The 18,391-nt window shown below is 55.7% G+C and overlaps 1 protein-coding gene across 1 annotated transcript; it reads left to right on the top strand.

Annotated features, from left to right (window-relative positions):
* The first annotated feature begins 3,873 nt into the window (after positions 1-3,873).
* ZNF469 (zinc finger protein 469) lies at positions 3,874-16,826 on the top strand. Its single transcript, XM_042885989.1, is given in 2 exon segments — positions 3,874-4,482; positions 4,484-16,826. Coding segments are annotated over 2 exon segments (12,183 nt in total). The 3' UTR covers positions 16,058-16,826.
* Positions 16,827-18,391: the final 1,565 nt, after the last annotated feature.

The raw sequence follows: 18,391 nt of genomic DNA, 5'->3' as shown, positions 1-18,391 counted from the left end.
CTTTATTTTATGGGTTAGCATCAGATGGATGAGCTGTTTTGGGATCTGACCAAGCAGCACACGTGCTCCAGGGGAGCAGCAAGCATTGCTCAGCACTGCAGAGCTCCTGAGCTCTGGGCTGAACCAGGAGCTGGCAGGGAGATAATAATGTGCCCTGAAAATATCCTGAGCTTCTCAGAAGTGCTCTTTTCCCTCCATTCCCCAGTGGGAATGCAGGAAAGGACCCCAGCAGGCTGGGATGCAGGGGGACGGGCTGCGAAGAGGCAAATAGAGCTGGGATACAAGGGGTGGGGATGAAACATAGGGGCTGGGAATGGGGATGAGATGCAGGGGATGGGGATGAAATGCAGGAGATGGATGGGATGCAAGAGATGAATGGAATGCAGGGGATGGGTGGGATGCAGGGGATAGGGATGGGATGCCAGGGATGGGGATGAGATGCAGGGAATGGAGCGGGATTCAGAACATGTGATACAGCTCTCATCTCCATCCCTGCCTCAGTTTCCCTTCCCTGGGGGCACCCATCCTGGCATGGCTGTGCGTTTTGGGAACCCCTCCTTCTCTCAGCCACATGCCAGAGCCCAGCCCAGGCGCTGGGAGCCACTGTGCCGCAGCCAAGCCAAACACAGATTCCTGACATAGTTCTCTCTTTCCCTTGCAGCCAAGAAATTCATATTTCATGGGAGGTGGAAGTGAGTCCCGGCAGTAGCGGCGTGGCGGAGGGGTGCCAAGGTACCGGCCAGCTGACGGCGCGCTCCGATGCTATTTTTGTGAGCCAGGCTTTGCTCCTCATCCCAGCGGGCTCAGGGCATGCCACAACCCCCCCCCCCCCCAAACCTCCTCAGTGCGGGGATGCCGAGGCTCAGCCCCCCCATCACTCCAACCTCCCCAGCTGCTTTCCTGGCCACAAGAGACAGAAAGCTGAAACAGTCCCTGCTTTGAGAAGGGGCCAGTTCACGAGAGAGAGGGATTTTTCACAGCCTCGGCCAAAACCTCACCAACAGAAGCAGCTGCTTGACCCGCCCGGATGGGATGGAAATCCTTTAAATGCCTCTCTCCATCCATGCAGGGCAGACAGAAAGCATCTTCAGACTTTGGTGGCAGAAACCAGCAGAGGGTTTGGGGGGAGGGAAGGTATATGAGGGGCTTTTTAAGGGTCAGCACAGCCCCGCTGCCTTCAGGGGGCTCTTTGTGTGCCTCCCTAAAGGTACAGCCCAGCTGGGATCTGTGTTTATTTTTTTCCATCCGTTCCCACACCCGTCCCTGTCTGCTCAAAGCTGCATTTGGAGAAACCACAGTGCCTCCAAGGGCCACGGTACCCAGCAGGATAACAGCACTGCATGCTGACATCCAAACGGGACTCTCGCCCCCAGAAGACCCTCACCCCAAGCACGAACCCCACACACCACCCAGCCCTATCAGGGCTTCGTGACACCGGGGCACCGCACGCACAGCTCGTAAGAACAGTCCCTGCCTCGCTAATCTGAGGAGCTGATACACGAGGCAGATAGGCGAGGGGAAGCCTTATCGGGGCTGATTTACAGATGGAGAGCTGAGTCACCACGATTAAATGTCTCACCCAAGGTCAGGCGAGGGAGACGCCGAACCCGGGGCTGCGAGGCCCCGAGAGCTGCGTCCTCCACTCCCCCACAGGGCTGGAGATCCTCCTCCCCATCCCTGACCCTGCATGGGGCAGGAGCTACGGTGGGGTTCTGCAGGGGGGTTTTGGCCCTCTTTGTCTGCTTTGTTTCAGCAGCTGCAGCGTTTTTTTGGTCAGTTTGGGGTTTTTTTCTTTCTTGGTTTTTGCTTTTTCTTTTCTTTTCTTTTTTTTTTTTTTTTTTTTTTCTATTTTGGCTTTTTTAACATTTCCCAGAAGCTGCCTTGCTGCAGTGGGGACGTGGTGGCCACCTCTATCCCCATGCTGCATCCCACTGCTGGGATTCACAGCTTTCCCTCTAGGAGAGGAGAAGCTGCCAGGACTGGGATGGATGCGTGCAGGGACAGAGCTCCAGGGGTGGTAGGATGGATGCTCCCATGATGGAGCACTGCTTGCATACCTGGGGACCAGGCTCTCTGCCATGTGCCACGTACCCTGTGTGGCACTTTCATGCTGTGCAGACCAAGCTAGTCACATTGCCACAGCAGAGCCAGGCAAAGGAGCAGGCTTAGAGTCACTTCCATAATAAGAGGCAATGGAACTTATTTGCATTTTATTCTGTGTTTCCCATGTCTATGCTCGATCCATAAACCCTGCAGTAAAGGATTATTGCTTGAAGTTAAAGCAACCAGCCCTCCTTATGCATATCCCATGGCTGGCAGCAGTACCTGCCTGGGACAGAGCAGCCCCAGATCCCTGCCCCACTCTGCTCCCCAGGCACCTGTGCAACCAGAGGGCGCAACGGGGCACCACCGTCGGAGTTGGGCTCCCTGAATTCTTCTGCAGGAATGCTTTGTCCCATTCAGCCAGGGTCTTGGGGAGCAAATCCTTTATTCCCAAGCACCACCTATGGGCTGAGCTCAACCCATCCATGCCCAGGCTCTGCCAGCACTGCCATGCATTGCTGTGCCAGCTCCCGCAGCTCTTCAGCACGCTCCTGCATGCCACCAGCTCCACTTTGCCACCTCCAGCTCCCGCTGCCAGCACTGTGTTTGTTTCTCCTGGCGCTCAGCACTAACACAACAGCAGCCCCAGCCCTCGCCATGCCAGCGCCGCAGCTTTCAGGACGCACAACTGAGCCTTTCCTCCCAAAAAATAGCCCCTTTATGTGGCTGAAAGAGCGCGACTGTGATAACGGAGCTCACGCTGGCCTTGGTTATTTTATCTTGGCCAGGAGCCTTTGCAAAGTTAAACAGCAGTAAACAAGCCGTGCCATTGCAGCACGGCACAGCATAAGGGGGCATTGTCTGCCCGCTGGAGCCCCGCGTGCCGCTGTGCTGTGTTGGCTTTGGCCAGTGGCAGAGCCACCGCCACAGGGGTCGGCCCCATCGGGTCGGGGCTTGTTTCACTTTGGGGAGTGAAAAAACGTCCTCCTGTTTTGCTTTTCCCTTCCTGCGTCGTCCCAGAAAGGGGCTGCAGGGGGATGCAGAGGTGTCTCGCTTCCCATGCATGGGATCTGCAATCAGCACAACTCTAATGAGCTGCACCTGACCCTTATTTGCAGCCCCAGTGCCCCCTCCCCTGCTCGGGGCTGTGATGGGGCGTGCAGACACCAAACGGGTACTCTAACTAGGGAACTAATTCGACAGACCGGTTTTTGGAATGCCTCTTCTCCTCAGAATGCAGAGCAGCATTTGGCACAGTGTGCAGTGTTGCCTGGGGGAGTGATGCAAAAAGGGGACTAAGGGCTGCAGATGCCTTTTGCTGCATGCCCTGCCTGGCTCTAAGTGCGGCCATACCCCAAAATCCAGAGCCCTTTTTGGGATGTCTCTCCCAGCCCTGCTGTCAGCCCTCCCTGGTAATCCGTAGGTGGAGCTCTTCTGTCATCTTTTTCTGCCTATGTTGCTAAGAAGTGAACAGAAATAGCTTCCAAGGGAGGAAAAAGTGCCTGGCTCAGCAGCTCTTGTGAAGGTGAACTGCTCCGGGCATCCTTTGAAGCACAAAAAGTTTCATCCCGGGGGTGTTTGCTGGGTTTCACTGCTCAAAGTGCAAAGGGAAGGGGTACTGTCTTGCACCCATTTCTCACTCCACTTTGTTTCTCCTCCATCCTGCAGGTCCAGGTTGAAGGATGCAGCAGCACCCTGCTGGTGCCTGGCAGTCCACAGTGCACCGTGCCCATCCCTGCGCCCGGCCCCGCAGCACCGTGCCATGACGGGCGGACAGGAGGCAGCAGCAGGACGGGCGTGTGGGGCTGCGTAGCCCCCTCCCTGGGTACCATGACTGGAGAGACCCAGCATGCGTACAACATCAGTGAGAAGAGCGAGGCTGGCCCCAAAGAGCAGGACAAGGACTTTGGCTTCAAAGGCTGCGGCGAGAAGGATGGCAGAGGGCTCGGTGGCACCGAGGGGACGTCCTCATTTGCCTCCACCAAGGACAAGGAGCCCCACAGCCAGCGGGAAGCCGTGATCCGGCCGCAGCAAGCGGGGAAGATCGACTTCAAATCCCTCCACAACAACCCCAAGTTTGCGGGTGAGAGCGGTTGGGGCGGAATCAAGGGCGGCCCCCAGTCCCCCCCAGGCAAAGGCCGAACCCGCGAGCGCAGCCGGCGAGCAGGGAAGGGCGAACGGGGCCAGCACCAGCTCTACCGCCTCAGCATCGCCAGCACTCGCCCCAGCCCCACCATAGGCATCGCCTACCCCCAGCAGAAGGTGACCCCCCCGAAAGCTCCCGACCCTGGCCGAGCTCCTGCAGCAGGCAGTTACCGCTTCCACACACCCAGCGTCCCCGAGGAGGAAGAGCTGAGCTTCGGCCGCTGCTTCCCCGAGGCGGCTGCCGGCCGTACCTCTGCCAACTATACCTCACCGCCCCACGGCCCCAAAGGGCAGCCCCCCCCCCGGCGTGCCCCTCAAGAGCCCCGGCACCAATGGGCAGCTACATTACTTTGAGTTTCAGGCGAACGGGGCCAATGCGTGGCCCTCTCCGGAGAAGAGCTTCGCAGGTGCTAGCTATGGGGTCAAGCCCAGCTCTTTCTCTGAGGGTGGCAAAGCAGGCGGCCACTCTCTGGGCACTTTGCCCTACCAGTTCCCCTTCCAGCTGCTGCACGAGGCGGGGAAGGAGCCGTACCGTGGCGATGCTGAATACCTGGATGTGGCCATTGCCACTGGGCAAGCGGCTCACGGAGCATTCAGCTTCCATTCATCGTCTGTCCGCGACTGGCAGGAGGAGACACCAAGCGTTGGCCCCTTCGAGGGTGCGTGCCCCTCAGGACGGCTGTACGGTGTGCCCCCGCTGCTGGCCCCACTGCCCACCCCACACCGCAGCCCACTGCCGTGCTATAAGGGCAGGAGCGAGCATCCCACCGACCCCAGTGGTGCTCTCTCATCCTCTGGTGCTATCGACCAAAACCCAAGCACTTTCCAAGAAAACCAAGCTGTTTTTCCGTCTAGTTTACACTCGCCTAACGTGCCAAAGCCAGTCGGTAAGGGGCAAGCCTCAGCCAAGGACAGTGTGCCCAGCCCACGGCTGCTGCTGCAGAGCAGCCCCCTTCGAAGGAACATGCCACCCAATCTCTCCCAAGTGCACTTTCAGAGCAAAGCCTATTGCAGCCCCCCTGCGGGTAGCGCGGGATCAGTGCCTTTTGAGACCGGCATTCCTCCCCCGGCGCCCACCCACCCCCGGCTCGTGCAAGCCTGGGGAGGGGCTGCGAAGGTGTTTTCCCCCATGGACCAGAACTCAGCACCTTATTCAAACCCTGTTGGAAGCCAGTTCTCCTTTGAGTGCCAGCCTGGCCCTGAGCAGAGGCAGCAGAGGCAGAAAAATGCCAGGATGCCCTGGCAGCAGATACACCTCGCTCCCGCAGTTCCCACTCCCAACAGGATGGAGCTGCCAAGACCAATCCCTGGCCAGAAGCTCCCTTTCCCTCTCGGCACCCCAGAGTGGCCAGGCAGTGGCAAAGCCCACAAAGGTCCCCCCCTCAGCAGCCCCTCGGGGTATCACAGCAAAAAGCTCGTATCAGGAGACAGTCTTGGGGCACAGCATGGGGACCTTGCCTCTGTGGGTGCTTTTTCTTTCGACAGTGGCAAGGATCCGGGGTCTCCCAGCTGCGACTTGAGAAGCAAAGCCCTCTTCTATGGCATGAACCAGGCAGGGCCGCCTCCTGCTCCTCCTGCCCCCAGGAGCTCATCAGGCTCAGCACTGGTCCTGCCACCATCAGCCTTGGTGGCCACCTCCCCATGTGAATCCCCGCTGCCTTCTCCCGTCCCCAATCCCACCTGTGGCAGCACCTGCTCCTCGCTCTCCCCCATGTCCAGCAGCCCGCTCAATGCCGGCTTTGACGATGGCCAGATGCCTACAGCGCTTGCCCCTTCACCCTTCTTCCACCACCCGTGCCATACAAAGGAGGGCAGCAAAAGCTTCCACCCTTCCGAGGTGCTGAGCTCAGCCTCTCTCCATTATCACCCCCAGGACCCCGCCAAGCCCTTCCACTACCCTCCTGACACCCTAAAGGATGACAACCCCCTGAAGTGCCCCCCAGAGAGCCCCTTTCACAAACCAGGTGTGGAGGTGGCCAAAGGCTGCTTGGAGGAGTTGGATGGGGGCACCCCTCCACCACCACCCTACACATCCCATCACTTGCTGACCGGCTCACTCAGCAGCGCCAGCCTGGACCAACTGGATGTGCTACTGACCTGCAAGCAGTGCGACCAGAACTACAGCAACTTGGCCTCCTTCCTGGAGCACCGCCAGTTCTGCACGTCCCACCCCGAGGCCAAAGAGGGACGGCGAGGCCCTGAGCCCCCCAAGCCACCCACCAGCATGCCTTTGTCTCCAGACCCCCAGACCCAATTGTTGGCGCTGAACAAGGGCGAGGAGTTTCTGTTGGATGGGGAAAGCAAGAGCGAAGGCAAGGAGGATGCTCTGAAGGGTGGTCTCTTCAATGCCAGCTCACTGCCACTCACCGCCTCCGACCTGGATATCGACGACGCCAAGCTGGACAGCCTGATTACTGAAGCTCTCAATGGCCTGGGCTACCAGTCAGACAACCCTGAGATTGACAGCAGCTTCATAGACGTCTTCGTCGACGAGGATCTAACAGCAGTGAAGGCTGCCGGCAGCGTGTCATCCCATAGAGCAAAGGAAGGTCTGGCCTCAGAGAGCAAAATGAAGCATGCGGCCACAGAGGAGAAAGGGGTGGGCCAACCCAAGGATGGTTACTACTCTGCAGACAGCCAATGGGGCAAAGAGCGGGCAAAGAGGCGAGCGGGAAGGCAGCACACTCACAAGAGGAGGCCGGCACGAAGGCTGGCAGCCCGCGAGAGCGAGCAGACAGAACCAGTGGTGGAGGAGAAGACAGCCAGACCGAGGGCGGGCAGGAAGAACAGCATTCCACCAGCATCCTCCAGGCCAGCCTCCAGCCAAAAGCAGCCCAAGAAGCTCAACCAGGAGCCTCAGGGTGCTTCCTCCAAGAGCCCCAAGCCACCTCGGTTCTCCATGAAGGAGGTAAAGAAGAGGAAGGCCCGCAGCGGGACGTGGAGCAAGGAGCTCATCCACAAGATCGTGCAGCAGAAGAACAAGCTCCACCAGCTGCACACAAAGAGCAGCAAGCTGCCCACACTCGCTGGGAGACCAGCACCGGGCACCCAGGAGGGCCGGTTCCAGGAATATGAGTACATCTCCGACTCGGAGGAGGAAGGAGCAGCTTGCAGCAAGCTCCGCGGGAGGAGAAAGCGGGGAACAGCATTTATGGGGAGAGCCAAATATGGCTTCAGCAAGAAATGCCCCGGGAGAGGCGAGAGAGCAAAAGAGAAAGATCCAGCCTGGAGCTACAGCCAGAGAAGAAACCACCGGAAAAGGGAGGCACCAGAGCACAGCAGGCTCTCCAGTCCAGAGACCGCCAAGAAAGGGGACAGTTCTGGCAGAGCCTGCAGGCGCAGCAGCCAGTCGTCCATGGGCAGCAGTCCCAGCACCAGTGCTTGCACCAAGGCTGGTCCCAGTGAGCCAGAAAGCAAGAAGGCAGGCGTGAAGGGGACAAGGTGCTCAGACAGCCTGGCACTGACACCGACAGCTGTACTCAGCCATCCCGAGGACAGGAGCCCAAAGACGAGCCAGAAAAGTAAGGAGGACTTTTCCCGAGGGAGCAGGCGGGTAGGCTCAGCCAAGCCTTTGGTGGCAGCCTCCAGAACACACCTAGGTACCAAAGCAGATGCTGCCACTGCAGGAGATGAAGAGGAGGAGCCGCTACCACAGACCCAGGAGAGGCAGATGCCAAGCACAGCCACCTTGGGAAGAAGCCCCATCAGACTGCCCCATAAGGAGGAGGCAGAAGAGCCTGAAGGAGCAGCAAACCCCACAGGTGAGGCAAGAGAGCCTGCCTTTGAGGCTCAGGGCTCACCCGGGTCAGAGGTGGCCATCCAGAGGCAACACTTTGCCCCATACACACGTGATGCACTCAAATGCCACGCAGAGGAGCTGATGTCTCCAGCCCATGGTGGGGATGGATCCAGCCCCAGTGCCACCTACTCAGCTGGGGAGGCACCCGGGCTCAGTGACAGTGGGAAGGGCTATGCCATGCAGGCAGCCCCAGTCAGTGACAATGCTGTGGGAATGATGCTGGCCAAAGCGCCTGATCCATACATCAGCAGTGACAACACGTTTTTTGATCCCAAAGGCCTTCCTGCTCACTACGATGCCAATCTCTTCTCAAAGCCACCGCCCTTGGGACCCTCGCACATGGAGGGTGTGTATTTATGCCAGGAGGACATCAGTGCTGGTTCCTTCGAGCAGAAGCACGCCAGCGTCTCCCCCTACACCGCAGAGACTCAGCAGACTAAGGCCTCCTCCCCTCTCAGCTTCGATTCCTCTTCCATTTTTGGAGAGCTGCCAGTGGCCGAATTCGATTCACCGCTGTACGAGACGGTGCCTGCGAGCAAGGACAGCTATGTGACAGCGTTTGCCTGCCCTGGAGGTGACCCCAGCAAGCCACTGCCCTTTGAGCAGCCGTTCTCAGCATTCATGCCAGAGAAGGACTGGTCCCTCATGGAGGAGGTGGCTCCAATGCTGCCCGAAGACATGGCTCCCTTCCACAGCTTGTCAGTGGACAAGCCACTCGCCAAGAAATTCCCTGAGGAGGGACCCATCCCCGCCAGCCAGCTGCCTCTGCCGGACAGGATAACAGATTACAATGTGGCTTTCATGAACCACATATCAGATGATGAGCTGGAGATCAAGCGCTTAGTGACAGAGCTGGAGAGTCAGCTGCAAACCAGCAAGCTGAGCGGTGAGGTGCCAACCGCCCCGCAGAAAGGTGAGCATCATGCTGCTGCAGCCCTGCGGGGACCGGCTGAGCCTTTCCCATCCCTACCTGAAGAGCCAGGGATGGGCCACCAGAGGGGGCTCTTTGTGGCAGATGATGTGGGCAGCTCAAACCTCCTGGCCTCTGGGGAAAGGCTGGGGGGCGAGAAGCCAGCAGTCACGCATGGAGGCTACGAGGGAGGCAGGGAGCCCTGGCACAGACCCGCGAGGTTCGTCTCGCTGGATGCTGGGATGTGTGCGCCAGCCCCTGCAGATGGATTTTGTCCCATGAAGAGCGGGGAGCAGCTGCAGGGACCTGAGGCCACTCAGGGAAGTGACCCCAGAAAGAAGGAAAATGAGTCTTCCTCCAAAAGTCCACCCGAGTCATGCACAGCTGACACAAATGAGGTGCCCGTCTACCCTGCAGACCCCATTGCAAAAAGCCCTCCTGCTGCCACCAGCACCTCGTTCCCCGAGACACAGGAAGTAACCAAGGCTGAAGAGGACAGCCTGCCACCCCTGGCTCACACACGTGATGCTGAGAGCTTCCCCACACCCGGGAAAACAGGGGAGCTCACTGCAGAGCTGGAGAAGTTCGATGCCAGTCTTCCAAGCCATAACCCTGAACAAGGCCTTCAGGCAGATCCATGCACAGCTGCGGATCTTGTCTTCTCGCCTCACATCAAAGATGTCCCAGATGCAGAAGAAAGGTCCTTTGGCAAGTCTGAGGCACCCAAAATGGTGAAGAGTGCTGTGGATTTCAATGGGGACAGCAGTGCGTCTGCATTGCTGGAAGAAGCAGAGGAGAGGAAGAGCCCTGCAGCCTTCCTGGCCCCTGGGCATGGAGATAGAGGCAGCAAGCACACGGCACGACTGCTCGACATGCTGAGTCTGCCCAAGCAGAGCTCTCCAAAGACCCCCCAGGACACCAACCCTCTGCAGCAGCTCCAGCTCTTTGTGGCACGGACAGTGAAGAGCAATGAGGAGGAGATGCTGCTGCCATGCTTCCCTGTGCTGCTGGCTCCCGGCCACCTCACTGCCTCCAGCAAAGGCCAGCCAGAGCAGAAAGAGGAGAGCAACGATGGGGAAAATCAGACATATCAGCCTGCCCCGGGGGAAGAGGATGGCCCCGTGGTGGGCAATGCAGAGAGCATTGCTGCCCCTGCTAAAGATGCTGCACTATTCCCCAGTGCGTGCAAGCAGCTGGAGTCATTCAGTGCAGCGGGCTCTTACAGTGCAAAACTATCCACATTCGCTGACCCCGAGCTGCAAAATAACGTAGCAGATCTGCAGCACTTAGCAAATGAGCACACGGAGCTGAATGACATTAATATCCGTGCAGATGGAGCTTCCCCAGAGCACAATGACCTCTCACCACTCAAAAGCACAGCGGTGACCCTGCTGCCAGGGCAAGGGAAGAAAGCTGATCAGCTCATGGAAGACCAGGAACTAGATAAAAACAAAGCGACCTTGGCATTTACAAAACATGAGCAATCCCATTTAAGCCATAATGCGCCAGAGAAAGAAACGCAGGGCAGCACGACTGCAGAGATGCTGGGGACAAACAAGACTGAATGTGGAGTGTGGTGCGAAGGAGCTGATGTGCAGGTGTCAGGATCTGTACAGAGCAAGCACATGGGAGCAGGCAGTGCTCCCAGCAGCCCTACTGACACGCTCGGTCCCTCTGGTGAGCTCCAGGTACATTCCACCTTGCCACAGGACCCAAAAACCTTCACAGTAAATGCAAAGCTCCCCAGAGATGGGAACAGCAAGAAAAAGCCCCTCAGCTGTCATTACGCAGATGAAGCTCTGGCCAGCCAGCCCTTGCTGATGAATTCTTCCCACCCTGAGTACTTGCAAAGCAGTGGGACTGATGGAGAAGGGTCACCCAGCATTGGCAGCCAGCTCTTAGAAGAGAAGAACTCTTGGGGGATGGAGGGTCCCTGTGAGCCGCGCTCTGCTCCTTGCTCACCACCTCAAGGTGTTGGGAAAGAAGGACCTGAGAGCGCTGGTGACGTGCTGCCAGGCTCTTCTTCTAAACAAAACCAAGTGTGTGCTATCCCAGATGTGGTCATTAACTCTATACCTCCAAAAAACACAAACTACCCAACCCGGCCCACGACGGATCTGCTGCTGATCACAGACAGAGAGGTAAACCTTAATGAAGAGAAAAAGTTTGAGAACAGCTCCAACGATGGCAGTAAGCACCAAAATGACGCAGAGGCTCTGTCTGGTTGCTTTGTTGCTCTGCAGGTGCCAAGTGCTGTCTGTAGAGGTTTTAAAAGGACTGGAGATCTTGGTCCCACCGAACTCAGTGACCACCGCTCAGACGCAGTAGAGGTGGAAACTGGTGATCTCTCCAAAATCACAGAGAACGGGGAAAAGAGTTTAAAAGGTGAGAATCCCAAAAGCCACAGGGCTGAGCATGGCAGGGAAGCTGCGAGTTGCTCACTGAATAACGCAGACCAAGGAGAGAACAACACATGTCCCAGTACTCCAAAACCTTCCCAGCTTGAACCCCATAAAGAAAAGAACCCCGGTGTGCTCCAGGTCATCTGTGACATCTGCTCAGCCTCTTTCCGCTCCAAGCCTGGCCTGACCAGGCACAAAGCTGTCAAGCACCACGTGAGGAACAGCAGCGTGCTGCAGGCCAACAAAACTCCTAGGTCTGCCCTGATCTCTGCAGACCGGACGTCAAAAGCAGCAGCCCAGAAAGTCCCCAGGAAGAGCCTGAAGATGGGCAAAGAGAAAACCTGCAACTCCCAGACACCAATTGAAGTGGTTGAGCACGTCCCCAAGAAAATATGCAGCGGACTGGAGAAAGAGCCTGGAGCACAGATGCAGGAGGTGGTCAGCAGAGTGCTGAGCGACCTGAGTGTGAGATCATTGGAGATGTCGCAGGAGCTGCACCACACACGCTTTCTGCAGCGGGAGATGGGGGCAAAGGGGCAGTGCGTGGAGGCAAGGGCAGCAGGGGAGGTGTCAGCTGAGAAGCTGGACCCAGGCAGGCAGGGCAGGAAGGGGGAAAAGGGCAGAAGGAGCCAAAGCAAAGATCTCGAAGGGATAAACGGCAATTCAGAGAAGAAGCTGAACAGGAAAATAAGACGAAGGAAAGCAAAGGCATTTGCCAGCAGACACAAGCCTGATGATCTGTGTGAGCTGGAGGAGAATTCATGTCCTCCCCCTGCTCTCCTCAGCTCCAGCCTGCCCAGTGTCATGGAGGGCTTGCAAGAGCCTGGCGGTTGCATCTCTACAGAGGAACAAAACAGGCCCAACTCATCCCAGCACCCTCAGAACACAAAACAATCTCCGTGTGCAGCTGAGCTCGCAGAGGACCCAGGTGATGGGACAGTGTCTTCAAAGGAGATGGCCAGCAGGGAGCCAACAACAGGCACAGCTGCCTGTCCTGAGGAGATGGAAGATCCAGATCAAGTAGAAAGTAGCACGCAGGCTTGCAAAATGTGGGTTAGTGGGTTGGCAAAGCAAGTTGGGGAGGGATTGGGCAAGGTAGGCAAAGAGCAGCATCACAGTGCCAACAGCAGGGAAAAGATGGACACCGAGACACGAGACGGTTTGGGAGGCAACGGCAACAGGAACTGGAGCAGTGCTCTGCAGAGTCCTCCATCTCCTTCCCATGGGGTCCCACTGCTTGAGACATATGATCTGGAAGGCTCTCAGACGTCCCCCAGGCGCAATGCCCTGCAGCCCATGCCAGCAGCCAGCCCCACATCTGCAGAGCCAAAGCACTGGGCAAAGGCAGAGCTTCCACCGAGCCGGGAGCACTCACTGGATGAAGACTCCACGTTCTCCCAGCTGTTCCCCAGGGATGACCAGTTCATCCGGAGGAAATGCACACGGGTCTATGGGAAGCGCAGCAAGAAACCCAAGCCCGCCAGCGAGGCAAGTCTCCAGCCAGCAGGTGCCATCGACCTCTTCACCATCCAAGTAGCATCTAACCTCAGCAACACCAGCTCCTTCTGCGTCACCAGGGAGGACCCTTGTGAATATGAGACCATCTCCATTGACGATGCCTTAACGCTCAACATGTGTCACGGCAACAAGGCAAAGAGTGGAGAAGATGTTCCTAGTGGATCTGAAGGTGTTGTGTTGAGGTCAGACGGTGAGAAGATCGACCAAGAGAAGGAGGTCATTGACTTGGAGGACAACATGCTAAACTTCTTGTGCGAAAACAGCCAAATAGACAGCGTCCGCAGCATGAACATCTGGGGCAGTCTAGAGAAGGAGGATGAAAGCCTCTCTGCTGAGATGTTTGAGGCCCCAATGGGCCTTGAGAGCGAGCACTCACTTGGAGAAATGAGCTCCAAACCACCCAACCTAGTGGAGGAGCCGTACAATGGCGGGGTGACCGAAGAGTCAGGCTCTCCTGAATTCCACACAATTGACATTGAGAGGCTGAATGCAAAGTTTAAAATGAGAGATGTGTGTTTCTTCGGCCCTTGTGAAGATCCTTCTGGGGACAGCAGCACTGTGAGTTTCAAGCCAAAGCCAGGCCAGCACAGCAAGCATAGCAGGAGTAAGCTAGAAGATGGGAAGCTGAGCAAAAACCGCGGCGACATCACCATCAAGACCAAAGACAAGCAGTACAAGTGCAAGGTCTGCTTCCAGTGGTTCCTGACACTAGGAGAGCTGGACTTCCACAAACTAACCCACAACCCATCCCCACCACCCACCTGCTACATGTGCGTCCAGCGCAAGTTCAGCTCCCGGGAACAGCTGAGGGACCACCTGAAGGAGAAGCATGCCAAGAACAAGGCAGGGCTGTGGGCTTGTGGGATGTGCCTGAAGGAGATTTCCGATGTCTGGATGTACAATGAGCATCTTCGGGAGCATGCCACGCAATTTGCTCGCAAAGGGCAAGCGCAGAAGTCTGTGATGGGCCTACCGTCTTGCTTCAGTGAGGACAATGATGCTGTCACCCATTTCCTCAACACCATCATGTGTCGGAAACCCAGCAGGTCATCCCGGCATGCTGACTCCAGCTGCAAGCATGCAGTGAGCAGAGAGAGCAGGAGCCCCAGGGAGCTACCCCTTGAGCAGGAGGCCAAGGCGATAAAAGAGCCCTTAGAAAGCAGCATGAAAGTAAAGCCAGCTGCACCCAGCTCCTCCAAAGCATCTGCCAGCCCTTCTCCAGAGCGTACATCAAAAAGTGAAGGCACTCCAAAATCTGTCCCCATGCACCCAGACTGCAAGGATCCTTCCAGGGACTGCCATCACTGTGGCAAGCAGTTTCCCAAACCCTTTAAACTCCAGCGTCACTTGGTGGTGCACAGTTTGCAGAAGATTTACTTGTGCCACAAGTGCCCCATGTTCTACCAGGAGACCAAAGAGCTTCGAAACCACCTCAGCCAGGAGCACGGGATTGTGGAGGAGCAGGAAATCAAGCACACCACGCTGTATGCCTGCGAGCTCTGTGCCGACGTCATGCATGTTATCAAGAAGTCCTTCATATGCAGCATGTGCAACTACACCTTCTCTAAGAAGGAGCAGTATGACCGGCACATGGAGAAGCACCTAGTGGGAAGCAGCAAGACTTTTAAATTCAGAGGGGTCATGAGGCCCAGCAGTGCCTCCAGAGAGCGCAGAGAGCAGGGCAGGGAGGATAGCTCTCTTCGGGAGGCTGTGCCACCAAGCAAGAGGAGGAAGGTTGCTCACAATGGCAGCTCACCCACTCATCTCAACCACACCGGTGACCTACAGCTGGTGGAGTCTCCAGCTGGCCCCAACTTGCAGCCTCTTCCTGCCTCCTTCTCTACAGCCTCCAGGGACCCGACGGTGCCTCTGCCCCAGACCTCGGTGAAAACAGAAGAGCTGGTGGGTGACTTCTCTGACCTGCTGGCAGAGATGGAGAAATCTCAGTTTGACACCCTGCCTCCACCCCCCTGCCTCTCCCCATCTTTGCCACAGGCTGCGACAAGTGGCCCAGAGCTCGGTCATATCGCTGCCCTGTCCATTGAGGAGCTGGAGAAAGGAGCGTTTGATGGGAAACCGCTTCCTTTCTTGGACTCACCTGAGTTTGGCATTGACCTTGCCGGGTTAGCTTGCAACCAAGCTACAGACCAAAAGCTGTCTCCTCCACACCTCACCGAGAAATGTGGCTATGCTGATACTCCCAAACGAACAAGCATAGGCAACAAAGACGGATACGTAGCAGGACTTTCGGATAATCCTGATGCAGTCACGGATGCCATGGACGGAATCCCATTTCTCCAGCTTGCCAAGAAGGTCTCAGAAATTCCTTCCCCAGGGGCAGAGGCTCTGCCAGCTAAGGAGACCCATAGGACGCTGTGGGGCAACCCCAGTGAGGCCTCCTCTTGGGAAGGAGCATCCAAAGCCACTTCTCCAGGGTCTGCTCATCAGCCCTTGCCCCTGAAGGACAAGACGGCGTCACCCGCACTGAACAGAGCTGCCAAAGATTCGGCCCCGCAGAAGAAGACCGCGGGTGAGGAGGCTGCTCCTGAGGAGGGCCAGCAAGGCGGCGTGGTGAAGGACAAACCCTCACCTGAGGCCAGCCCTAAGGACAGCAGCACGAATCCCAAGGACCACGGTGGCAACCCCAGCAGGTCCACAGGCCACCAAGCACGGGGAGAGGCAGCCAACAACGCAGCCAAGCTTCACCCCAAGAGGCGGAAAGAACACAAATCTCTCAGCCACCGGGGCAGCGCCGGCTCCCAGGAGAACATGGAGGGGGACGGCAAAAAGAAGAAAATGCGGACGCCGGGTCTGTCCAGGAGCGAGGGCTCCGCTGAGCTCAAACGCAATGACTGGGGCAACGGCGACGGCCCAGCCTTGTCCCCTGGGCGGAGGGAGACCCACTGCAACAAGCTGCTGCCCAGGCCCAAAGCGGGCTCCCAGCTGAAGAAGACGGTGCCGGATGCTTGCAGCCAGAAGAAGGGGGAGGTACGGCACACCAACGGGGACGTGCGGCGGAGGAAGGCCATTTTGGGGAAGAGCCTCCAGCAGGTGCTGGCCAAAGGTGCGGTGCAGAGCCCACGCGGCTCATTGCACGGCCCGCGGCCCGCACGTGGCACCAGGCCCGCCGGGACGGCCAGCTTCCGCACCGCCGAGTCCCAGAACAACCTGCTCAGCCAGCTCTTCGGGCAAAAATTAACCAGCTTTAAGATTCCTCTAAGAAGAGATACTTCAGAGTAATTTATGGAAGTGACTTACGGTGATCCGCAGCTGCTTTCATGGGGTTTGCAAGGGAAAAATTATCAAAGCATTAAATTCGTTTGTGTAGCATGATTTTTCTGTCTAGCTTAAATGAACTTGCACTGCAGCCTCTGTGAAATAGTTTGCTTTGTGTCTACTAATCTACTTTAATTCACCTGATTTATCATGCAAATGCTAGAACTTTGATGTTGCTGATGATTTTCATGAACTGAAATTGTAATCGCTTTGGGCAGACTGAATCGTGAAGAGCAATTTCTTTATTGCAGAAGTGCTGAGGTTATAAGGATACTTGCAAATCTCAGACCCTTTTGAGACTGTGTCTGTGTTATCTTTGTACAAAGTACTTGAAGAGATGAACTTCATTCCGTAGACGTCTTATTCATGAGGTGCAGTACACTGTAGAAAGCAAATTTTTATATATATATATATATATATATATATTTTTTTTTTTTTTGGTGAAGATTTTGCACAAATAATCCCGTACGATTCATTAAATTGGGAGCAGGCCTAAGAGCTGATACAATTAAAATAATTAAATTAAGCATCAAGCACCCCGCATTTTGACAGTTATCCCTGGGAATTGGTTTCTACGCCGTCAGGAGGACCCCAAAGGCGCCGGGGCTGTCCGAGCGCTGCCGCCGTCGCTGCCGCTCTTTGACCACTGTAGACGATGCGCACGGAGGAGAGCTGCCGGCACACTGCACCTTGACACTTGTGACAAACTCTTGTGTTGTTTTGGGTTTTTTTTTTGAGGGGGGGAGGGGAAAGGCTCGGAGATTTTTATTGTTTTTTGTTGTTGTTCGTGTGGGGGTTGGGTTTTTTTGGGGTTTTTTTTTTTGCGCAACGACAAAACTGTGCCAATTTACCGCACCGCAACGGTACTACCCGAGTGCCCTCAACGGTATCACTTCTACCCTATCTTACTGTATTGAGTTAGTGGCTCTGTAGGTATCCGCTTGTACTATGCAGTTACTGGTGCTATTCTTCTTTTGTAATGTGAATACAGACTTCCTCGATCGAGAAGTAAAGGAGAACCGTTAGGAAAGCAGCCGTTACCTGGAGGAGAAAACGAGGCAGGAAAATCAAACGTTAGGGACAATCCTGTATGCTGGTACTCCGCAGTGTCGCGAAGGTTACGTCACGCCCAACGAGCACGTCGTACGACCGAACTTTCGAACCAGAAAGAAATCTCAGGTGCACACGAGGACATGGAAGATAACTAAATACTATTGAAACACTCCCAAGTCAAGGAGGTGAAGCAATGCACTGATGTGATATGAACAGTCAGAGTCCTTTGCGTCTGTCCTGCAATTTTGTTTTGTTTTGTTTTGTTTCAGAGTTAAAAAGAAAAAAAAAAAAAAAAAAAAAAGAGGCTTTATTCTGTTATTATGTACCTTTACAATTCTTTGTATTGTATAAAAATATTGTAGGTAATTTACCTTGGGTGCAATGTGTTATGTCAAAAGTTTTTATTTTGATATTTTGTCAGAGAAGCAGAGAGAGAGCAGGAAACGCCGTTTTATGATGTTGTATGTGTGCTTTGAAAGTGCCTCTTTAATATTGTTAAATAAACTATGAGATGAAAATATGGGGTGGTACTGTAAAATCATACGTGATTAATCTTTTCAAATATATTCCAATATTTTCACAGAAATTCCCTGTCTGTGTGACATTTGTGGGCTCTTTCTCCCCAGCTGTGCCTGCCCCACTCTCAGCCCCATTCCCAGCCCAACCACAACACGACCGCTCTCAGAGGCTGATGTTCTGCACGCTTTGCTGTTGTCTCATGCAAAGCAGCTGCAGAAGGACTCGGTGCCCCCTCCGTCACATTGCAATAATTCACACAGGCGTGCAGCTCCTGCACCTTCCAACACATCTGCAGCAGGACACTTGGCTGCGTTTTGCATTTTGAAGCACTTCTGCAGATGCGTGCTCAGCGAAAGCCATTTATTTTGCCCAGCAGAAATTCATTCCCATTTTCTGATGCCCGTTTTCCAAAGCTACTCCCCACACCCCACCCACTTGCTATGGACTCCCATAGAAAGCTTTACCATATCTTTAATGCTCTTGGCTGAGCGATGGAACGGGAACTCTCAGTGCCCATCCCCAGCATCCTCATGCCCTGGTCGCCACCACAGGGACATCCAAGTGGCATCTGCGAGACACCTCCAGTATTTTCCATATTCCCCTTGCCTTTCATAGAAGGCATAGAGTCACTAAGGTTGGAGAAGAGTTCTCTGCTCACCAAGTCCAACCATTGAGTCATTAAAGTTAGAGAAGAGCTCCATGCTCACCAAGTCCAACCATTGAGTC

The sequence above is a fragment of the Lagopus leucura genome, unplaced genomic scaffold, assembly GCF_019238085.1.
Source record: "Lagopus leucura isolate 7727_CA_CO unplaced genomic scaffold, USGS_WTPT01 Super-Scaffold_100053, whole genome shotgun sequence".
Classification (NCBI taxonomy): domain Eukaryota; kingdom Metazoa; phylum Chordata; class Aves; order Galliformes; family Phasianidae; genus Lagopus; species Lagopus leucura.
The sequence above is the reverse complement of the archived record's forward strand: the minus strand, read 5'-3'. Positions and strand labels throughout refer to the sequence as shown.